The 23980-nt window shown below is 40.2% G+C and overlaps 1 protein-coding gene across 2 annotated transcripts; it reads left to right on the forward strand.

Annotated features, from left to right (window-relative positions):
- Positions 1 to 7053: 7053 nt before the first annotated feature.
- Positions 7054 to 21419, forward strand: LOC137950029 (protein SUPPRESSOR OF GENE SILENCING 3 homolog). 2 transcript variants are annotated; one of them, XM_068796372.1, is made up of 7 exons: positions 7054 to 7205; positions 8473 to 9437; positions 15316 to 15610; positions 20120 to 20352; positions 20464 to 20618; positions 20714 to 21026; positions 21103 to 21419. In XM_068796372.1, exons 2-6 carry the CDS (start codon positions 8484 to 8486, stop codon positions 21009 to 21011), a joined length of 1935 nt encoding a protein of 644 aa, XP_068652473.1. In that variant the 5' UTR covers positions 7054 to 7205; positions 8473 to 8483; the 3' UTR covers positions 21012 to 21026; positions 21103 to 21419. The 2 variants fall into 2 exon arrangements, with proteins under 2 accessions (XP_068652473.1, XP_068652472.1); XM_068796371.1 differs by lacking the exon at positions 21103 to 21419 and having other exon boundaries at positions 20714 to 21050.
- Positions 21420 to 23980: the final 2561 nt, after the last annotated feature.

Raw genomic sequence — 23980 nt, forward strand, 5'->3', positions numbered from 1 at the left:
CGCACGCATCACGGCCATTTCGAGTTCCTCGTAATGCCATTTGGTCTCTCAAATGCGTCTTCCACCTTCCAGGCCCTTATGAATGAGGTATTTTCCTCTCTCTTGCGAAAATACATATTGGTATTTTTTTACGATATTTTGGTCTATAGCTACAGTTGGGAAGAACATCTTCAACACCTTCAACAGGTATTTTCTCTTATCCGTTCACATCATTTGGTTTTAAATCGGTCCAAATGTTCTATGGGCATGTCAGAAGTGGCATACTTGGGCCACGTTATTTCAGCAGTGGGGGTGAAAGTCGACCACAGTAAGATACAGGCGGTCACAGATTGGCCTACTCCTACATATATTATAGCCTTAAGGGGATTTTTGGGCCTAGCTGGGTATTATAGAAAATTTATTCGTAGCTATGGCCAGATTGCAGCTCCGCTCAACAACCTCCTCAAGAAAAATGCCTTTACCTGGTCAAAGACAGCGGCTCATTCCTTTCACCAGTTGAAAGAGGCATTATCATCCGATCCAGTTTTGCAGCTACTCGACTTTGATGAGTCCTTTGTAGTGGAATGTGATGCTTCAAGGGGCGGTATTGGTGCAGTGTTACACCAACAGGGCCACCCGATTGCTTATTTTAGCCGCCAACTTGGACAACACCACCACAAGTTAGCTGCTTATGAAAGGGAATTGATCGGATTGGTGAAAACTATACAGCATTGGTGCCCTTATCTCTGGGGACGTTCATTTTTTATTCGCACTAATCATTGCAGCCTCAAGTATCTACTTGAGCAGCGCCTCACTACCTCACCACAGCAACATTGGTTAAGTAAACTTATGGGGTTTGACTTTACTTTAGAGTATAAACCGGGGAGTTTGAATGTAGGGGCTGATGCTTTATCTCGCCGGGATATTCCAGAGCCGCAATTATATGCCATCAGTCAGCCCACAGCTCTCTTGTTGGATTCTATACGTGAAGAGGCACAACAGTACCCATTAATTATAGCTTTATGTCATGACATCCAGTAGGGGACAGCGGAAAACACTTGGAGGGTTAAGGACAATCTAGTCCTCTACAAAAACATAATTTTTCTACACCACACATCCCCTCTGATTCACAGCATTTTAGCCTCCTTCCATGACAGTACACATGAGGGCCGATAAAAAACATATTTCTGGATCAGTCGGGAAATTTATTAGAGGGGCATGAAGCGCAGTATAGCCTATTATGTGGCAACTTGTCAGACTTGTCAACGGACCAAAGCTGGAACATTGAGTCCAGTTGGATTGCTACAACCACTTCAGCTACCATCACAGGTCTGGTCTGATATTTCTATGGACTTCATAGATGGACTTCCCTCTTCGTCGGGCAAATCCGTTATCTTTGTAGTGGTGGATCATTTCTCAAAGTATAGGCACTTCATCCCTCTGGCGCATCCCTACACTGCAGCTCAGGTCGCTCAGCTATTTATGGATAACATTGTTCGCTTACATGGGATGCCTAATTCCATTACCAATGATAGGGATGCAATATTTACAAGTACCTTCTGGAAAGAACTCTTCAAGCTGTAGGACACAACATTAGCCTTCTCTTCAGCCTACCATCTGCAAACTGATGGCTAGATAGAGGTTGTCAACAGAACAATTGAAATGTATCTTCGCTGTTTCGTGGGGGACTTACCTAAGAGGTGGGTAAAGTGGCTCGCCTGGGCTGAATTCTGTTACAACATAGCCTACCACAACGCCCTCGGCACAACCCCATTCAAGGTGGTATATGGTAGAGAACCGCCTAGCCTTTTATCATATGAACCAGGGGCCTCTAAAGTCGCCACTTTGGACCAAGCATTAGCCGAAAGAGACACCTTCCTCAATGAGGTGTGAACTCATCTCCAAGATGCACAACAGTCTATGAAGATGTATTATGACAAGAAGCACCAGGAAGTCTTCTTTTCTCCCAGAGATTATGTTTGGTTGCGTCTCCAACACTACAGGCAGTTGTCACTGACAGCCTTGAAACGCCACAAGCTCTCTCCGAAATATTATGGTCTCTTTCAGGTTATGGACTGCATTGGTACAGTGGCCTACCAATTGCAGCTTCCGCCAGATGCCAGGATTCAGAACGTGTTTCATGTCTCACACCTGAAGGCCTTCCAAGGTGATTCGCCTTTGTTGCACACACCGCTGCCCCCCACTACATGAGGGTCGTGTCCTTTCTACTCCGGCACAGGTATTACAGGCTCGCCGCATTCAAGGTTATTGGGAGATCCTCATGCAATGGGCAGATGCTGACCACAGTGACACGACATGGGAGCCATTAGCTGCGTTTCACACCCTCTACCCATACTTCGAACTTGAGGACAAGCTCTTTCTCCAGGAGGGGGGTGATGTTTGGACTCCATAGCATCACGAGTTATCTAGAGGCATAGGAATTAAATTAAGTCAATTTACTTTGCATGTAATTTCATTTGGTTTAGTTTACTTTGTTTGGTTTGGTTTACTTTGGGTTGGTTCAGTTGTAATGTGGCGTGAACCACTTGACCTATGGGTTTCCTTTGTAATTCCGTCCTCAACCCTATTTAGAGGGACGTTAAGGAGAAGGGAAAGCAAGTATTAAGAAAATTAGATTAAACAGGTCAGATTCTCCCTCAGAGGTCTAGGTCGGATTCTCCCTCTGAGGTCCAGGTTGAGCTTCCTTCAAAGCTCTTGCGTTCTCTTTGATTTCCATCATTCCACGTTCCAGAAACAAGAATTCCCTTCCAGCGTCAAGAGCATCTATGGAGGGAAGAGAGGAAAGAAGGATGACTCGATCCATGGCTCGGGAAGATCCTAACATTACGATCTAAAATGCCTAATGAAATCAGATTCTTCCCTAGATCCAGTATATGTCTAACATCACACAACGTTCTAATCACAACATCAAACATTTTAATTTTTATACTCCCTATTCCAACAACTTTGCATGAAGTATTGTTACCCATCATAACAAAACCAGAGTTTACTAACCTGTAGGTGTGAAACCAATCTTTATTGGGTATCTTGTGATAAGAGCATGTTGAATCCATAATCCAAAAATATCTTAGATGATCTGAATTGGATGAAACAGAAAGCATATCCTCATCACCACTCCCTGAGTCTTCTTCTTCCACTATATTCACACACTTTGATGGGCCCAGTTTGTGCTTTGCATTCCCTTTCTTTTTCTCTGGACAATCCCGTTGTATGTGCCCCTTTTCCCGGCACTTAAAACACGTGGTCCTTCCTCTTCCTGGATTTAGACCGAGATTTGTTGTTACTCGATCCACTCCAAGACTTGTTTCTTCCACGTTCCTGGTTACCCTTCACCACAAGTCCTTCACCTTGTGAAGTCTCATCACTAGCTTTCTTCCTCTAATGGAAGCTTAATAGAGCACTTGTGATCCTCCTATTTGAGACTTTCTTTGCCCCACATCAAAGTCATAACCAAATTTTCGTACGTAGGAGAATTCGGTAGGGAATTCAGTAACATTAACGCCTTGTCTTCGTCTTCAAACTTCACTTCAACCAGCCTCAAATCACTAATGAGCTGATTGAAAACGTTGACATGCTGGCTCAAACTCGAGCCCTCTGACATCTTAAGACCATATAGTTTCTGCTTAAAATAGATTTTGTTCGTCAATGACTTGGACATATACCGACTTTTCAGTTTCAACTAAAATTTCGTCAATGATTCCTCATCCATGACGGGATACATCATGTCATTAGCCAGACAAAGCCTGATAGTGCCACAACCTTCACTTCCATTTTGTTAATTTTCAGGACTCCAAGGATTTAGCTCATAGAGAAAAAGGGAGAGTGACCCATTATGAGAAAAGCAGAGGAAGAAGAGGTTATGGACTTGATTTCCTAACCCTCCCCCTACAGCTCTATTTATAGATTAATGAAGCTACTGTATTACAATAATACCCCTGAACTTAGGGTTGAGGGTTTAAACCCTTGAACTTTAATCTAATTACATCAATGCCATCTCTATGAGATGACCCTTTATTTACCCTCCTGCCATCATTGTATGTGGGCCTATGGGCCTTCTCCTTGATTTGTGGGCCTTGAGCCCATCTTCTATATCTCTTAGATGTATGGGTCTTCCTTGGTCTTATGGGCTTGGGCCCATCTTCCAACACACTTGGATATGTAGGTCTTCTTTAGTCGTGTGGGCTTGGGCCCTACCTTCCAACACTCCCCCTCAAGTTGGGGTTGAGAGAACAACATGAGCTCTCAAATTGTTGCAAATGATGTATAAAATTTGTCTTCATCTTCCAACACTCTCCCTCACGCTGGTGCTCTCGTTCATGAGGCCCAACTGGCATAACATAAGTGAGAGTAGCATCACTTCAAGTCGCATGACATTGCTTCATAATCCAATCAAATAACTCATGTTGGATGTTCGACACACTTCTATCTTCTGTAGGTAGTGTCTCTCCTATTAATGTAGGTAGTGGGTCTAAACGCTGAAGGTTGTGAAAAAAAAAAAAACTCCATCACCATGTCCCTCCTCATGACAACGTCTCTCAAGTGGTAGAAGTAATAAATGACATTAATGGTGGGGGGGGGGAGGGAAGTGGGCAGCTTATTTATCATGGTGTCCACATTCGGACACGGACTCTCATGGTGTCCTAACCGTGATATTTTTCAGAGTTAAATAAATGATGGTGTCCTAATCCAGGCACCAACTCTTATGGTGTCCCAACCGTGATAATTTTGAGATTCAAATAAATTATGGTATGAGAAAAAGTACTGAGACCACCTCTTCTTTAATAATAATGTCTCATCCAAAGAGACACAATAGCAGGAGCTGAAATGGGTTGGGCCCATATAACACGAACCAAAATAATCCTTGTAAAATTGACCCATTAAAATAATCTAATGCAAATATATGTTCCAAATTATATGCTGACCAAGAAATTATCTATCAATTCTTCAAAATCTAGCTAGAAAAAAATTTACCGAGTCACACTGAAATATGTATAAACTTGGACACATATACCGAGGTAGAAAAATAAGTGTGCCATGTTTGAGTTGACTGACCGAGTTGATCCGGACCGGATTGACTCGATCCGAGTTGGTCCGAGTTAACTCGAAATACTAGTGCAAAAGCGATCGGGTTGCTGGTTTGACTCGGCGGCCAGTCCGTGTTGGGCTGGAACGAGCACAAGCTGCGCTGAACTGACGCTGATTAATTATGGTTTCCTAACTTAGGAAACATATAAATTTTCTACAGTATCTTCTTCCTCCTCTCGGCGCCGAACAGAGCAGCGGTTCAAAATTGTTTTTCGGATTGTGGACTCTCAGAAAGGAAACGAAAAATAGAAAGGATCTAGCAACTTCATTCCAGAAATAAGTGGAGAGTTTTCCGAAATAAGAACAACACCGGATTTTAATCTTCTGCTGCAAATAATTTTTGTTCGGATTTCTGGAATGAGATGAAACAGAACCAACAACTTACCAGATGAAGCAGAGAACCATGGATACGTGGATTTGCTCTGTGTTTCCTACCTCTGCACTAGAATAATTATCGGGCGAGAATCAATTCGAAAACAACAACTTCTTGGAATACAAAAACTTTCTAGCAGACAAATCCCGGAATTATGATACGATATTGGTGTCGTGTATGTCATTCGCAGAACAGATATGGACTGGAATCAATGGCTGCCAAAGAGTACCACCGCAAGAAAGAGAGAAGTCATGCGCTGGAAATGGAATCGTCTCCCGTAACGGTCGGGAGGAAACAAGGCCTCTCGTCGGATGACCTATTCACATTGTCTAGTTCCTAGGACGGATTTTTTGGCAGAGTAACAGGTAGCCATTGTTTTTGTTCGGAGTCTATTAATGTCGGGGAAGGCAGAGTTTTCGGGAACAGAGGCTGGTGAAGCAGCACGGGCCACGAAACTGATCGGTGACGACAATCTTTCAACTAGCGGAAAATATACGAGTCCCGGACGATGGCTTCTATATGGAGATGTCGCCCAGCGGAATAACATAGAGCTGAGACGCCGAAACTCGCTCAAGGCCGCTTTCTTGCTTCGGTGAAATTCTCCTTCGGACCAGACTGAGAGCTTTTACATGAACAGGAAAATTCTCTCTTCTAAATAAATGGCTAACGAGGATTTTTAGCTAGGTATCAAGGTATCAAATTTTAAATCTGAATTTCAGCAACTATGAAAACTTCGATACGATAATGGGTTTCAGAAAGGCTGAAAACCGTACTACGAATCCTAAAAATTAATGTTCTAATACCATGTTGATTTTCAGGACTCTATGGATTTAGCTCATAGAGAAAAAGGGAGAGAGTCCTATTGGGAAAAAACCGGAGGAAGAAGAGGTTATGGACCTGATTTCCTAATCCTCCTCCTACAACTCTATTTATAGATTAATGAAACTACTATATTATACTAACAACTCCGAAGAATCATGGAAGAACAAAGAAAACAAAGGGTTTTAGGTGGTTCTGTAATATGCCTACATCCACCAGAGCGACGGCGCTAAAATTTCATTATGTATTGAATAAGGGTTACATCTTTGTAATTTATATTAACCATAGACATATTCGTCCCAAAAAAATGGCATAAATACTTAAAAGTTAAGGTGGGCAAGAAATTTTGTGTGTGATATTTTTTTTACACTGTTCTATTAGTACAAGCACAGCCTAATGAGGCAGTTTTTAATATTTAAGAGACCTATGATATTTCCCCTTCATATTTGACTGTTTAGTACATGAGATGAGATGATAAGATAGTTGAGCTTGAGTTTGAGAATCTCTCTTGAATCTCTCTTGCTTCTCATTTGTGAGAAGTCTGTGGTTCTTCCTGCCTGACGCATCTCACGCAATTCCTTTTTGTTTACAAAGCTTTCACTACAAAAGTCGAAATTAAATCAATTTTGAAGTCCGCATTCTCGCCGTCCGGCGGTCGCCACTATATTTTACAGGCTTACTGCAGCGGTAAAATAAAAAACTTGCGACGCACGTCATGTCCCATGCGATTGCGACTCCCCTTTCCTCTTTCCCTTTATTCTGTCTCCCGGTTCCAACGTACTGGAAGAATCCGCTCCCGGCTGAGGTTGCTGGAGCCGTCTTACTCCTTTCCGGCTACGGAACTTGTTCCTATTCTGTTGATCTGAACGACGAAGATTTTGTGGACTTCGGGCGGCTGATGCGGGTGGAGTTTTTCGCAGCATCGGTGGTAACTCTTGCTTCCAGCGTACTTTAGTTCGCCTTATGCGATGATTTTCTTACTTGTGATTTATTGGTCAATGATCCTCACATTTTGTTTGATAATTGTTCCTTGATTATTTGTTTATCTGTTTGACGATTTCGTACTGATTTCAGGTTTTAGTTGCTCTTTTTCTCGCTCCTATGTGTTATGTAGCCGTGTTATTTTCTCGTTCTTTGCACTTTGTTTGCATTTTGATTTCTTTCCGGAGTTTTATGTAACCTTTGGCCCTAAAACTCTCCGTGATTTTACTTTTTCCTTACAGTGGCTTTCTTCAGTGTCTCTGGACGTCTCAAGGCAGCTTTATTTGTTGTGTCCTTCTTTTTTTTTATGACTGTGATCTTTTCGCTGCTTCTATTTACTTCCAAGCCAACTCTCTCAGTATATATTTTAACCTCGTGATTATCGTACTCTGCCATCTGTATTTCTGTTGCCAGAAGCTCCTTCATTTATCATTAGGTGTTTATATCTCGATCAGAATGCTGTAGCTACTTTATTCTCTCAACATGTACGACTCTACTAGCTTCTGAAAGCTGAAACCTTCTTTACTTCGTACTCTTTTAGTATCTAGTGAAATGTTTCCTTTAATAAAGTTCTAAATCTCTTCCTGCCTCTCGTTGTGTATCTTCGTGTTTATATGAATTCTGGTTTTTATGAAGGATCTGTCTATTCTCATCTAATATAAGGAAGATCTCTCTCTCTCTCTCTAACTCACACACACACACACGACGCGTAGCTTTGCGTGCTGTCTAGTCTGCCTCTTTCTCTCTTTTACGATGTGTTGATAAACTGGAATTTCCTGAATTAATTTCGATTCAAACTTTTCTCGGGCTGCTAGATATGTGAGTGTGGTGCTTTTTATTGTGTCAATGACCCGCATGTCTGTTATTTTTTTTTGGATCTATCTATATTTTAAGATGTTAAGAACTTCTCCTTTTTTTTTTTTTTTGTATCTTAATGCTGTAAAGTTGTTTCTTACTCCATTGATTTTGAGCTTCACTAAGGACTGGTTTTGGGCTTACTTTCTATTTGAGGCTCGGGTTGACCATATTGTAAAATGTTCAGTTGGTATCTGTTTTGTATATATAATTGATCAAGTTGCTGTTTCTCACATGGATTTGGAGTGTGAAATGTATTTTAATTTTCAGTGATTGCTTCTATATGTATGATGGTCTTCCTTTTTGCACTCATGGATACCACACTTTTATATTTTATATTCCATGAAACCATGATGCAGGAATACAACTGATGAATTCAGAACAAGGAAGTGGCAAGGCATCTTTGGCTGCTGGTGCCAGTCCCAAGCAGACTTTGTCAGGAGAGTCTGGTTCTGGAAACATGAATGCTCAAGTTAACCAAGTTAATCCTGTCCTGGTAGATCCGATGGTGGGTTCTGAACATGATGGTGGGTGTGAAGTAGCAAAGAAATCTAAAAACCGAAACATAAACGTTGCAGCTAAGTCACGAGGAGCCTCTAGTTCTTCCCCCAAGACAGGGAACCATCAAGAAATGCAACCGAAACCAAGTGCTGCTAATAATACCCGGAAAGTCGAGGCTTCTGGAAACAATCGGCAGAACAAAGCACAAGAACCAAGAAGACCAGCTGGGAGGGGAAATGGAGATGTCAAGTCAGCACCTGTGGATGCAAAAAACAATAATGATGTTAAGTCTGGTTCTTTTCCTCAGGATTCAGCAGGAGGAAGCTATTTGCCTCATACTAATCAACACCCGCTAGATGCTGAAGCTGATGACGGTGAACTTGTGGAGGACAGTGACGATGACATCCTTAGTGATGATTATGATTCTGATGCTAGTCAAAAGAGCCATGAGACACGTAAGAAGAGCAAGTGGTTCATAGCCTTCTTTGAGGCTAATTTGGCTGTAGAAGAGTTGTCTGATTCGCAAAGGCAATGGCACTGTCCAGCTTGCCATGATGGTCCTGGTGCTATTGATGGGTACAAAGGTCTTCAGCCTCTGATGACGCATGTCAAGACAAAAGGATCACAAAGAGTGAGACTGCACCGTGAGCTTGCAGAATTACTGGAACAGGAGCTGCGCCTCAGAGTTACCTCAGTAGTACCACCTAATGAAGCATTTGGTAAGTGGAGGGGTTTGCGCTCCTCTTCTACTGATCAGGAGATAGTTTGGCCTCCGATGGTCATTATCAGGAATACTTTACTGGAGAAAGATGAGAATGAAAAGGTACTTCTGTTGGCCCTCTTTCTCAGTTGATTTGCTAGAGAAATATTGTTACACTTTTTAATGTAGATACGTTGTGGAGGAAATCATAAGGCTTTTACATCTATTTTTTATTGTAGCAAGATATTGAATATGCATCAAGACTTTCTAGAGACTTTATCTTTTGACATAATCGACAAAAAGGTGCCTTGTGAGTCTGTTCATAGTGTTAACTATTTTTTTTTTTTTTTGAAATAGTAGTGTCTATTTATTGACCTTCAAAACCAAACATTGAAAATGCCTGACTGAAATTCATCAAGTTCACCTTTGAATGCAACAACCCCTCCACACAGAACCTTGCTATATGAAAGATGATTCATGACCTCTAGTGGTAACATTAGTGTGAATAATCTGACATAAGTTGGAAGTTTAAGTCAAATCTTCCGGCTACTAGTTGAAAAAAGACTTTCATATTGTCATTTTTGGATGAACCTAATCTTAATATAACATGATATTGGAGTAGGATGTTTATCTTGTTGGGCATACTTCGTGTCTCACTTAGTTTTTCTGCTGTTTAGATTGTACGTGTCTCAGGCTTGTTATCCCTTATTTTAGGCTTAAGGTGTGAGAGTGACTCTAGTGGGAATAGATCCTTTACACTAATGAAGTCAAAGAAATTCCTGTGGTTGTTACTTGAGAGAAGGCTTCCTAACTTCGGTCAGTTCTTTTAGGAAAGACTTAAACCCAGTCTGTTTCAATTAGAATTTGTGTTCTTGTTACTTATTTTTGTGAAGTTGTTTTGGTTTATGGTGAACTACTACCTTTTTTTTTTCTTTAATATTGATGAGACATACTCACATACTTCTGCCCCTGTGAGACTTTGTCAACTTTTGACGGAATAATGGCATTGCAAGTTTTGATTGATTGTAGAAGCACACAGGAATAGAAAGGAAGATTTATATAACATCTGTTTCTTTCTGTTGTCATGTTCAAAATATTAATTTCTTTAAATGCCGGACTTATATTGTAGTGATATTGGGGTCGATATTTTTTTTTTTTTTTGAGTAAAAGTTGTATATTTCAATAAAGAGAAGGGAAAGAGTACAATACCTTGCTAAAAATGACCTTCCTCCACAACAAGATGTTGAAGGGAAAAACCTAATTTTGCCTGAATATTTGCTAGATGATTAGTGGATCTAGGAATGTATTTCCAATTGCATTGCAATTGAGAAAATAAATTACAGATCTCAATGCCGCCAATGAAGTTTAGAGGACTTCTCACACCAGTTGATAAGGACTTTTGAATCTCTTTCAATGCAAAGAGGGCCCGCTAGCCGTTGCTTGAAAAGTTTTAAACCATGATGCAACCCAAAAAGCACAACAATAGTTGAGTCAGATACTCCAATCGGCCCAACATAGGAAAAAAGAAGATTTCCATTTTCGTCATGGATGACCCCTCCAAATCCGGCAGGCCTAGAGCAGCCAAAAGTGCTTCCATCAAAATTTAATTTGAAATGTGCCATTGGAGGTGGGGACCAAGTTTCCATAACCGGGGGGCGGGATGGGTAAGACATTTCAGCTACAAGTCGCGAATTTCCACGAAAGTTGGAGTCCTTTAAATTTTGAAATTCTTGTTGCATGAGTATCTACCAGGAAACTTGTCCCACAATTCTATTATTTAGAATATTTTTTGGAAGAGATTTTCTGTTAAATTTTCGGTTATTTCTTTCTTTTCATAAGGCCCAGATGATATGACCAACGTAGCATGCGATAAGTAATTTTTCAAGCTTAGGAAGATGTGCGCTAGTAATAGTGAGGATTGTGGATAAGAGATTTTGAGATGGGCAATATTGCAGACCAATTTTGTTAATTAGTTTGGTCCAAACAGTGTGGGCATAGTTGCAGTATAACAAAATGTGGTCGGCAGTTTTTGCATCTGATAACGCTCTTCGAAGATTTGAGCTCCAAGGTCTTCTCAATGAGCTCTACCATTTTCGAGACAAATATAGTGGTCCTCTGCACATTGAGGGGGACTTCGAAGGTGGTAATTGGTTAGTGTGAAAATGCGTCCTCCCCCCCGGTGGTGGCATTGGGATTCTCTTCGGGAAATTCTTGAAATGGCTTCAATCTCTTTTTGTTAGGGATTTGCTCCCAGTTTCTTTGTAATTCTTTTTGTGAACATATACATCATTTTCAAAAAAAAAAAATGTTCTCTAAAGATTTAAGTTCCACTTGCCAAAATTTGTCCTTTGGACAGAAATGGTCACATCCTTGTTTCTTGCCAAAGAAAAGATTTGACTATGGCTGATATTAAAGCTGCTTGGGCCTACCCACCAATCTGCCCAGAATTTTGTCTGACATCCCGTACAATAGTAGCATTTGACTACACTATTGAATGCAGGCAACATTTTTGCTATCTTTTTCCACACGGGAGATAACTCATTATATTATCCACCCCCTGTCCACCTGCCAGAGATTTTGTATGTTTTAGAAGCAACAATGGCCCGCCATATCAAAGCAGGTTGCATATTAAATTTCGAGATCCATTTTAGTAATAATGCGGAATTAGTTGTTGCAATATCCCGGATCCCAAGGCCACCCATTACAATCGGTTTACATATGTCAACCCATTTCACGAGGCTGTATTTTCTTTCCCCATTTGGCCCACCCCACAAAAATCTCCTTTTAAGTAATTCAGTTATAATTCAAACTGAGGTAGGGCAATGGTACAAGGAGAGAAAATAAGAAGGAATACCATGGAGGCAAGATTTGATAAGGACAAGCTTACCTGCTTTGGACAAAAATCTTCCTCTCCAGGAAGCCGGTCGGCCTTCAAGACGCTCAATGATGGGGTGCCAGGCACTTTTAGAGGGTAGAACAGGTGATAGTGGAAGTCCCAAGTATGTACATGGGGGATGCAATTTTACATCCCAAATAACTTGCCATAGAATTTAAAATTGAGGAGTCAATATTGAACCCAAATATGGATGATTTTGACCAACTAACCTTTTGTCCAGAGGAGAGTTCAAATAAGTTGAGCAGGGCTTTTATATGGGAGATTTGATTCATTGTACCTTCACCAAAGAGTATGGTATCATCCGATGCAAGCTGCTCATCGATGAGAGTGAAGAGAAAGGGAGAGAGAGGGTCCTCTTGCCTAATTCCTCTTATTGCATTGAAAAAATCGGACGGTTTTCCGTTAAAAGGGACAAAATATGTAGTAGAAATGCAACTTCTCATCCAAATTTTCCACCTAGTCCCAAAATCCATTCGGTCAAAGAGGTTATCAATTAGTTTCTAATTTATGCGGTCAAAAGCTTTTTCAAAATCAAGTTTCAGGACGAATCTGGGCAGATTGGATTTTTTGAAGGAATCTAGAAGTTCGTGAGCGGCCATAGAAGAGTCCATGATATTCCTACCATGAATGAAAGCACTTTGACAAGGGTTTATGATTTTGGGGAGATGGGCCCTAAGATGGTTTGCGAGAAGTCGACCAATGTCTTTATAGAAGCTAGTTGTGAGGCTTATTGGTCTAAAATATTGGGGGGAGGGCAGAATTGGATTTCTTTGGGATTAAAGCAATGAAAGATGCACCCACAGCATTGTGAGTGATGCTGACTTGGTGAAAATTTTGGACAAAAGCATACACTTCAGATTTGATTGTGTCCTAGAATTTGTGGTAAAACTCACCATTGAAACCATCAGGTCTAGGAGCTTTGTCTTTTGGAAGGCCAAGAGAAGCAGAATCAATTTCTTCTGTGGTGAAGGGCCTTTCCAAGTCGGTCACATAAGAAGGAGAGACATGCAAGTAGTCGAGCTAGAACAGCTTGGGCCGATTGTAATGCTCCTCAGTGTATAGATCTGAAAGTACTTGACAAGAATATCAGATATAGAGGGACTATCTGTGATCACTTGGTCTCCATGATAGAGAGAAGTGATACGGTTAGCCCTCATCCTGGCCGAGGCGATGGCATGGAAGAACTTTGTGTTTCCATCCCCCTCGGCCAATCAACGAAATCTAGTATGCTGTTTCCAGTGAACAGATTCACTTCGAAGTAAAGTTGAATATTCCAAATTTAATTCTTTTCTAAGAAGTAAATCGGTAGGAGAAATAGACCTTTGCTCTTCGAGTAGATAAAGCTCAGAAATGCAGCGGCGAAGTGAGTCTTTCTGGGAAGCAGCAACAACACGATGATTAATAGACCAAGTGCGGATCTTCGCGTTAAGAGCTTTTATTTTGAGAGGGAGTGCCCAGCCCAGATTAGGGCGGGTTCTTGCCACTAGATAGCAAGATCAAAGTTGAAGGACTCATTCAGGGTCCAAGAATTTTTGAAACGAAAAGGAGAACGACCCCAGGCCGGAGGGCGAGTGCTGAGTTGAATAGGCCAGTGATTAGAGTCAACTTTGTTTAGTACTTGGCTAGAGGTGTTTGGAAATAATTGGAGCCACTCATTATTGGCAAAGAATAGGAGAGGATTGACCATTTGACCAAGTGAATTTTTTTCTAGAAAGAGGAATTTCTGATAGCTCGAGGCTTCCAATGTCATCGGAGAAGGCTCTCATTGTGGAAATGGTTCTGATGGCGGGTGGGCTTTTTTCTGAGCATAAAATGATGGTGTTGATGTCAAACACCTAGCCAATACAACCCAAAAAACCGGTCTGTTAATTGTGGAAAGCCAAGTACCTAACCCATCAGTGGTGGACGGAACCACCTAGCTCTGACACCCACCGTTCCCGTTCCCTACCGCTTCACCCGGGATTCAAACGCGGAACGTGGTGCCCAACTTTGATACCATGTCAAACGCCTAGCTAATACAACCCAAAAGACTGGTATGTTAAGTGCGGAAAGCCAAGTACCTAACCCATCAGTGGTGGATGGAACCACCCAGGTGGACGGAACCACCTAGCTCTGAAAGTTGAAATCCCCGGCTAGCAGCCAGGGCAAATCCCAAAGTTGGACAAGTTGAAGTATTTCCTCCCAAAAGGAGGTACGATCATTTTGTCGAGTTGGGCCGTAGACACTAGCCAACGCCGAGGATGTCCCCAAGGAATGGTCGTGAAAATGAATGTCAAAGGAGAATTGGCTCGATTGAGAGAGAGTGGCATCTACAACTTTTGGGTCCCAGATGACAAGGATGCCACTAGAGCGCCCAATCGCGTCAACCGTTGCCCACGCGGGGTCCATATAATACCATAATTCACGAGCAATAGAATTGTCAAAAGTTTGCAGCTTAGTTTATACAAATATTACAATTTTTGGTTTACATTCACAAAGGGCTGCTTTGATGATGGCGCTCTTGGACCGCGAGCCGATTCCTTTGATAATCCAAGAGAATAATCATTTAGAACGGGGTGGGGTGATATCCTTCTCCAGGCGGTCAGAAGCTTCGTGATAGTAGCTGCAGAAAATCCATGCGAGATGCGTCATTTCTATGAATTCTTTAGGAGGGAAATTTTGCTCTTGTTCTTGCAGGAATTGGAGGAGATCAGTCTGAGCCTTAGTTTGATTAATCGGGTAAAAAATTGCCATATAATTGGGCATTGCAGGGGGGAGATTTGGAGGATAGACAGTGGGGGTGCTTGTTTTCTGAGGGCTGGTTGCTTTGGCTTTGCCCTTTCTTTTTTTTTTCTGGAATATGTGAAGGCGAAGGGGGAAATGGGAGGCTTTTTTTCCGTAACGACTGTGGTGGGTTTGGGGGGAGGAGGGGTGGTGGGATATTGGGGTCGATATTGTTATATTGCTTTGTAAAAAAATGTGATTTTGCTACCTTATTATCTTTTTACTGCTAAGCTTTGATTAATGATCATGGACTTGATTGGCAGTGATGCCCTTGTATGCACGCCTTTCTGGTTGTATATATTTTCTTTTGGTAGTACCCAGTAACTGTTAAAAAAATTGCAGTGGATTGGCATGGGAAATTCAGAGCTGCTGGACTATTTTGGCTTACATCAGGCAGTTAGGGCTCGGCATTCCTATGGTCCTCAGGGCCACCGTGGGATTACTGTTCTGTTATTTGAGGCTTCAGCAGTTGGTTATCATGAGGCTGAACATCTACACAAGCAATTTCAAGAGCAAGGGACCGATCGGGATGCATGGGAAAATAGACGTGTGCTCTTTTATCCTGGTGGAAAGCGCCAGTTATATGGTTACATGGCACGCAAAGAAGATTTGGATCATTTCAATCAGCACTCACAAGGTATGTTTTGCTTATTCAAAAGGGAACTGTTTGACAATTAATGATGGATGTCTGGTCAGTCACTTGCATATGCCCTGTACACCAGATGAACATGAATGATGAGAGACATAGCATTCAATTCTCTATTACAGGTTGCCTGTATTTAAACATCTGTTTTTGTTTGTTGTTTGGGGCTTTTTTTTTTGCCTCAAACTTGGAAGGCCAAAACAATATTTTATAAATACTGTTGAGACATTAATCCTGCTAGTCTTTTGAGTTTTGAACGAAGGTGCTAAAACTGCAAGATCATTTAAGTAGCGAATTAAGTGTGGTTGCCTCAAATTTATCTGCAGTGTATGGACCATTAGTCAGATTGTTAGATCTGTTACATTTAATTTGTAAACTATGCAATATTGGCATTAAAGGTTTGGTTGTGGTGGTGTATATAGACTGCATACAGATTTTTTGCCACCTTAGATGAGTATCCCATATGCTTCCTTGCATTTAACCGAGATCGAGCCCAATAATGTTAACCGAGTTGAGCTCAAGTTCAAACTCCAATATGCATTCAAAACTTTCAAAAAATATATGTCAAATAAATTTTATATAAAATTATTGTAACGCAGAAGAAGATATAGAGCAATAGATAAACACAATTAGGAATAGTTCAATATACATCACCCCGAATAACCAATGCACCATAGACATCAGGCAGGAAGCTCTTACTCACCCAACACTCTTTATTTATTTAATTTTTTATTGGAAGTGAGAGGAGGAAAATGCTCCCTATTTTAAAATAATAAAACTATAATAAATTTTTTTAATGAAAGTTTTAATTAAATTACCTGTTGAAGAATCAATGTTATTAAATAAAAAATTAAAAAGTGTAATTATTCCTCAACAATTTCTGTAATTCTCTCTCATTAACAGTTAGAACCAGCTTTGGCTAGATTTTAATCATGAAGCCATAATCAATAAAAAAATATACACACATCTAACTATTTAAGTAGATAGAAATATTACGTTGTGTTGAAAAGATCAAAAAATGAAATTTCACCAAATGGGGAGAAATTTCATGTTGGAAGATGGGCCCAAGCCCACACGTCCAAGAAAGGCCCACATATGTAAGTGTGTTGGAAGATTGGTCTAAGCCCATAAGACCAAAGAAGGCCTACATATCCAAGTGTGTTGGAAGATGGGCCCAATCCCATAAGATATGGGACCCACCATGATCACGTGAGGTGGCATAAGAAGTCGTACACAATAAAAAGTCTAGCAGAACCACAATTATTACGGAAGCAAGTCTCATAGAGGAGTTTCAATTTAAATGTGTTTTAGTCATGTTAGTCTTCTATTTATATTAGGTTATTTAATTATGCGATGACTTATCTTTAAGTGTTAGAGTTTGGATGTAATTGAGACAAGGGTAGTTTAATTGTAATTGGACTTTACTACCTTCCTCTATTATATATAGAGGTTCATGTACTTTGATTACAAATAAGTCTACGAAGTATTTCTCTTTTCTATAAATTCTACATGGTATCAGAGCAGGTCCTGTGAGTTGTCTTGGTCAACCCACAGAGTTAATGTGATCCTATTCTGATTTATTATCTCTACCAGTTTAAGTTCGTATTTTTTTTCAGTCCCTATACTTGTTATTTGATTTACGTTTTCACCTCTATATTGAGCTTTTCATAATGCATATTATATATTGACGGAAAGATATTCGAGTCTACTTTCCAAGGAAAAACGATTTTTTGAAACCGGAGTTATCTATAAAGAGAAATCGATATTTGAAGCAGCAAAGGTCAGATTGCAAAAGAGGTTCGTGCAGCAGCAAAAAGCTTCAACTTCCGAGCTATTTTATTCTATCAAGAACGAGGCTTTATATGGAGAATTATATATCAAAAGAAAGATTTGTAAGTCTATTTTCTTACCTATTCAACCAATTCTCGATTTGGTTTTTTTTTTTTTTTTTTTTTTTTTTTGAGATATGGATCTTGGAAGAGTCAATGGTCATGCTAGAAAAGGGGAAAGAGTACTTAGTTAGGCAGAGACCGAAATCTATCAGATTATATATCTCAATAGAAGTATATTTTATGAAGAAAATTTATACTTCGATGAAAGGTATTTAAGTCTAGTTTCAGAAGGAGAAAATTTTATGTCAATATAATCTATATTTAAGCATATATTTGCATTACCGGTGTCCGGTTGCATTGAAAAATCCGAATTTAAGCCGATTGTTTTGCGTCACTTTTTGAGTTGCTGTTATTGATCAACTATATCAGGAAAATATCTCACTTACCCCTTTTTCAGTTACTACATCTATGTTATTTCGTCTAAGCTGGGAAAAATGCCATTACCTCCCAGCTTGAGGGGGAGAAGTAGAAGAAGAAGTACAAGAAAGAGTAAAGAAAATTGAAGACCAAGAATCCTGACTTACAATAATAATTATGGTAATTATTGGTGATACCTGATTTGGCTCGACTCGATTATATTTCTCTGGCTTGATTATTATTTTGAAGTATTTGCAACATATTCCTTGGTCAACATATTATTTGGTGCACATACTTGCATCGGATTATTTTATGGTTCATTTTACAAGGATTTTTATTATTTTGGTTCATGTTATATGGGTCCAAGCTCATTTCAGCTGCAACTATTGTGTCTCTTTGGATGAGACATTATTATTGAAGAAGTGGTGGCCCTAGCATTTTGTCTTCCTCTTTATCCATTACCTATTAGTTATTTGGCAGACTCTCCTACCATCCTTTATTTGACTCTCGAATACATCTTTGCGCTAACCTTTTGAGTGTTGCTTTGGTTGGGAGTTTAAGTCCATCACGTACGTATATGGGTGTTTTAAGTCCATTGATTGTGAATGGCAGGCATTATCCACTTATCACGTCCTTTATTGCCGTTTTGTGAATGACAGAGATTTATCACGTATCACGTCTTTTATCGCTATCTTGTGAGTGACAAACATTTATCACCCATTTCTACCTGTGAGAGTCGGTGCACGGGTTAGGACACTGTGATGGAGGAACTTATTATTACATATATGTTGTCCCCTTTAATTGACATTTATTACTCCTACCACTTGAGAGTCGTTGTCTTGTAGAGGGACACGATGATGGAGGAGTTTTTACTACACTTTTGAGCACTACGTATAGAGCCACTACCTACGAAAGATATGAGTGCCACTACCTGAGAATGATAGGAGTGTGTCCTACATCCAGCATGGGTTATGAATGGAGTTTGGAGCGATGTCATATGGCTTGGAGTGATTTTACTCTTACTTATCTTATGCCAGTTAGGCCTCATGGAAGAGAGCACTAGCGTGAGGGGGAGTGTTGAAAGAATGGAAGACTGTCATTTTATCTTATACATCATTTGCAGCAAGCAGGGAGTTCATGATGTTCTCTCACCTCCAGTTTGAGGGGGAGTGTTGGAAGATGGGCCCAAGTCCACACGACCAAGGAAGACCCACATATCCAAGTGTGTTGGAAGATGGGTCCAAACCTATAAGACCAAGGAAGGCCCACATATCCAAGAGTGTTGGAAGATGGGCCCAAACTCATAAGATATGGGACCCACCATGATCGTGTGAGGTGACATAAGAAGTCTAACAGAGCCACAATTATTATAGAAGCAGGTCTCATAGGAGTTTTAGTTTAAAGGTGTTTTAGTCATGTTAGTCCTCTATTTATATTGTGTTATTTAATTATGCTAAGACTTATCTTTAAGTGTTAGAGTTTGGGTGTAATTGGGACAAATGTAGTTTAATTGTAATTAGACTCTATTACTTTCCTCTATTATAAATAGAGGTTCATGTACGCTGATTAAAAATAAGTCTATGAAGTTTTTTTCTTTTCCATAAATTCAACACTTCACTGTCTTTGCAGAATATTTATGTGTTTAAACGATGACCATTGATTCGCAGAAGCATAACGTCATGGTCACCGCTGGACGTCAACACTCTAATTAAAAAGCTTTTAAAATCAGGGAAGGTAGCGGAGCTTTGGCTTAATAAAAGCGAGAAGAAGAACAAAAAACAATCCAAGTCGAAGTTGACCTCCTGCAGCGCTCTTGCTCCCGACTCCCATAATTCCGAGCCCTCGTTAAGTTAACGAGTTGGCTTGTGAGCTTTTGAACCGAACCATGGTTCGGTCGAGCTCGGCTCGTTAACTCAAACGAGCCTTACCCCTGGTTGCCGTGGATCATAGAAAGGGAACAAATACCTTTTTTTGACATTTTGTAGCAACCTGGATGTTGGTTGCACTTATTTTTAGGAATCGCTAGTGACTACTACTATTTCTTGTTGATTAGCTTGTTTTAGATTCTGTGATTGAGAAATTGTTGGATCATGTTTTGTATTTGTTAGAGGCATAGAAGAATCTTACAGCTAATGTTGTTCTGGTATTTAGAATGTTGTCTTTAGTATTTGTTGTTGTTGTTGTCTAATAATCATGTTCAAAATTCATCCACGTTTCGTTAAGTGGATTCATTTCTTTTTTGTATGAGTAACAGGAAAGTCCAGACTGAAATTTCAGATGGTATCTTACCAAGAAAAGGTTGTGGGTGGAATGAAGCAGATGAGTGAAGAAAACAAACAATTGATCTGGCTGAAGAACAAAGATGCTGAACGGAAGGCTTTCAAAGAAACAGTGGGGCTTATGAGCAATCAGCTTCGTATTGCAAAAGAAGAATATCACATACTGAGACTCCGAGCAAAGAAACAATATGAAGAGATCAAGGAGGAAGTAATAACATTTCTACCTCTTATTTTGCTTTAATATTTTCTTATAACAATTTTTCTTTAACTGTATGTAGCTCCTTACTTTGTTTTCCAATATCAAATGGATAACTTTTAGATGGATAACATGGAGAAATTCTTTAATGAGAAAATTGCTGATATGCTTGATGCTCGAGAAGCAAAAGAGCAAGTCTTTGATCAAGCCCTGCAGGAGGACCGTGCTGTAGAGTTAAGCAATGTTGGTTCTGGAAGCTCTGAAGATCGTAAACTTCGGTAACATAATCAATCCTACATGAAAAGTTAATGGGTAAATAACAGAAAAAGTTGTTCTCACTTGTATGGTGGTTCCTGGTCTCCCTACCTTGCAGGCAGGAAAAAATTGAGAAGTTCATCAACTGTCAAGAAAAATGTGTGGATGAGTTTGAGGAGGAGAGAGAGAAGCTTGAGAAAAGCTATAAAGCGAAGAGGACTGAAATGAAGAGGAGGCACTATGAAGAAGAGATGGAGTTAGAGAAAGGATTTGATGATGATCTGAATAACCTGATGGAGATGTACACTGAGGCCGCTCCTCGTCCAAGCTATTTTAGTTACCCCACAGTGCTGTTCTTAATTTTTCTTTTTGTTACCTTCTGCATCTTCTGGCTCTTCTTGAGACAAAAACAGTAAACTGCTACTCAAAAGGTATCAACACGAACATCCAAGCTATTTTAGTTACTGCACAGTGCTGTTCTTAATTTTTGTTTTCTTCGTGATGTAGGCGTTACTGAAATGAGACCGGAAGTAACACTACTTCTGACATTTGAGACGGACTATTTTACTGTTCCATTTCGCAGAAATGAATATGAGCGATAGAAAGTAAAGTTATTTTACCAGTTTTCATTAGTATATCGAGGCTCCCAACATCTAATCTAAGAAGGTTTATGTGATGAGGGTTTGTATGTTATGGTTTTCTCCATTGAAGAAGCCGACACACAGGACAGCCAGTTCTGATGATATAATGTTGATGTTCAACTTCAACGTTGCTGAATTAGCATTTTATACGCTTTAAGGACAAGTACGGCAAGTGAGAGAGAAGTCTCTGTTTGATGCAAATAATGGGCCAGATAGGGTATTATATGATCCTTAACTAGTGTCACTACGATAATACCATTATAGTTACTTTAAGTGCACGGGTTTCACCTTTTGTTTAATAATTTCACTCGATTTACTATATGATAACTGTTCAAATTATTTGTTTAGTTCTTATGCAGATAAAATTCAATTTTTTTTATTTGTTCATTGCTAATTTTTACTATTTATGATTTTACTATTTCACTCTTTACTTCTTAATTAACACTAAATAATAAATATTATCATAATATTATTTTTCTCATTTTTCCTTCAAAAAATATTATCAAAGATTATTACTGCTAATTAAATAATAAATATACAATAAAAATACTGGTTTCTACTTCAAAGTATTTCTTAGTCAAAGCAAGAATAATTACACTAGATAGTCATGGGAGGTTGTTGGGGAGAGGAGCTTGTTTATCCCCTTCTAAGGTGTTTCACTAAAACCTTTAAATTGAGGAACTTGGGCTACATAGCCTTAAAATGTCTACCTAGGTGATGACTCTACCTTGGAGTTAAATGGCCCCAACTGGGCTACATAGCCTTAAAATGTCTACCTAGGTGATGACTCTACCTTGGAGTTAAATGGCTCCAACTGTTGGGGCCTATTTTGTGGGATTTCCAGGCCCTGACCATGACCTTCACAGAAGTCCAGCATCAGATCACCTTGCAGGGCACATAGGCTACAGTGCCTTGCCACTTCAGTTAGTTCAGGACCAAAACACCGAGTACTGTAAGTTATCTCACTTACTTACAAATTTTGAAGATTTATTTCATGATCCTACTGCTCTTCCGCCTATTCGCCACTGTGATCACCGCATTAGATTGAAGATGGGAACTGAACCTGTGGTGGTTCGGCCTTACCGTTACCCCCACTTACAGAAGGATGAAATTGAGAGGTAGTGCCAAAATATGCTCGCCCAGGGAATTATTTAGCCAAGCAGGTCTCCTTTCTCATCCCGGGTATTACTAGTCAAAAAGCATGATAAGTCATGGAGGTTTTGTGTGGACTACCGGCAACTCAATGCTCACACTATTAAAGACAAATTTCTCATCCCAGTGGTGGACGAGTTGTTAGATGAGTTACACGGTGCCACTATATTTACCAAGCTGGATTTGAAGTCAGGTTATCATCAGATTCGCGTTCATCCTTCAGATGTGGAGAAGGCTACGTTCCGCACATACCACAGTCATTTTGAGTTCCTCGTGATGCCCTTTGGTCTCTCCAATGCGCCATCCACATTCCAGGCCCTCATGAATGAGGTATTTAGCTCTATCTTGCGGAAATATGTTCTCGTATTTTTTTTATGATATATTGGTGTATAGCAAACTTTGGGACGAGCACATTCAGCACCTTCACCAGGTCTTTACTCTTCTCTGCTCCTATCATTTGGTTTTAAATAAGTCCAAATGTTCTATGGGCACCTCCGAGGTGGCATATTTGGGCCACATTATTTCAGCAGTTGGGGTGCAGGTTGACCAAAGTAAGATTCAGACTGTCATAGATTGGCCTTCCCCTACATCCATCACAACGTTAAGGGGATTTTTGGGCCTCACGGGATATTACGGAAAATTTATCCGCAACTATGGCCAGATTGCAGCACCATTTAACAACCTACTCAAGAAAAATGCCTTCACTTGGTCCGAGACAACAGATCATTCTTTTCAGAAATTGAAGCACGCCTTATCATCAGCGCCGATTTTGAAGCTACAGGACTTTGATGAGTTATTTGTGGTGGAATGTGATGCTTCAGTTGGCGGTATCGGTGCAATGTTATAGCAACAGGGCCACCCGATCGTTTACTTCAGCCACCAGCTTGGCCTCTACTATCACAAGCTAGCAGCTTATGAGAGGGAATTGATCAGTTTAGCTAAAGCAATACAGCATTGGCGGCCTTATCTCTGGGGGCACACATTTATGATTCGAACTGATCATTGCAACCTAAAATATCTTCTAGAGCAGCACCTCACCACCTCCCCTCAGCAGCACTGGTTGAGTAAACTGATGGGGTTTGACTTTACAATTGAATATACACCTGGTAGTTTGAATGTGGGGGTTGATGCTTTGTCTAGCTGGGACCTTCTAGAGCCGCACTTATATGCTATCAGTCAGCCCAGAGTTCTCTTGTTGGATTCTATTAGGGAGGAGACACAACAGTATTTGGAAATTTTTGCATTATATCATGAGATTCAACAGGGGACATTGGACGATCCAGAATCGTCCAATCCTGTTCAAAAACCGGATTTTTCTGCACCACATGTCACCACTTATTACCAGCATTTTACCCTCTTTCCATGATAGTACACATGAAGGTAGAAAGAAAACATATTTTCGGATCAGTTGGGAATTTTATTGGAAATGCATGAAGCGTAGTGTAGCCGATTATGTGACAGCTTGCCAAATTTGTCAACGGAATAAAGCTGAATCTTTAAGTCCAGCAGGGTTGCTCCAACCACTTCAGCTACCGTCACAAGTTTGGTCCGATATATCCATGGACTTCATTGATGGCCTTCCCCCCTTGTCC

The sequence above is a fragment of the Aristolochia californica genome, unplaced genomic scaffold (assembly GCF_029961685.1).
Source record: "Aristolochia californica isolate CCGP_79_NKW_82.1479 unplaced genomic scaffold, dmAriCali1.0.hap1 SCAF_14, whole genome shotgun sequence".
Taxonomy (NCBI): Eukaryota; Viridiplantae; Streptophyta; class Magnoliopsida; order Piperales; family Aristolochiaceae; genus Aristolochia; species Aristolochia californica.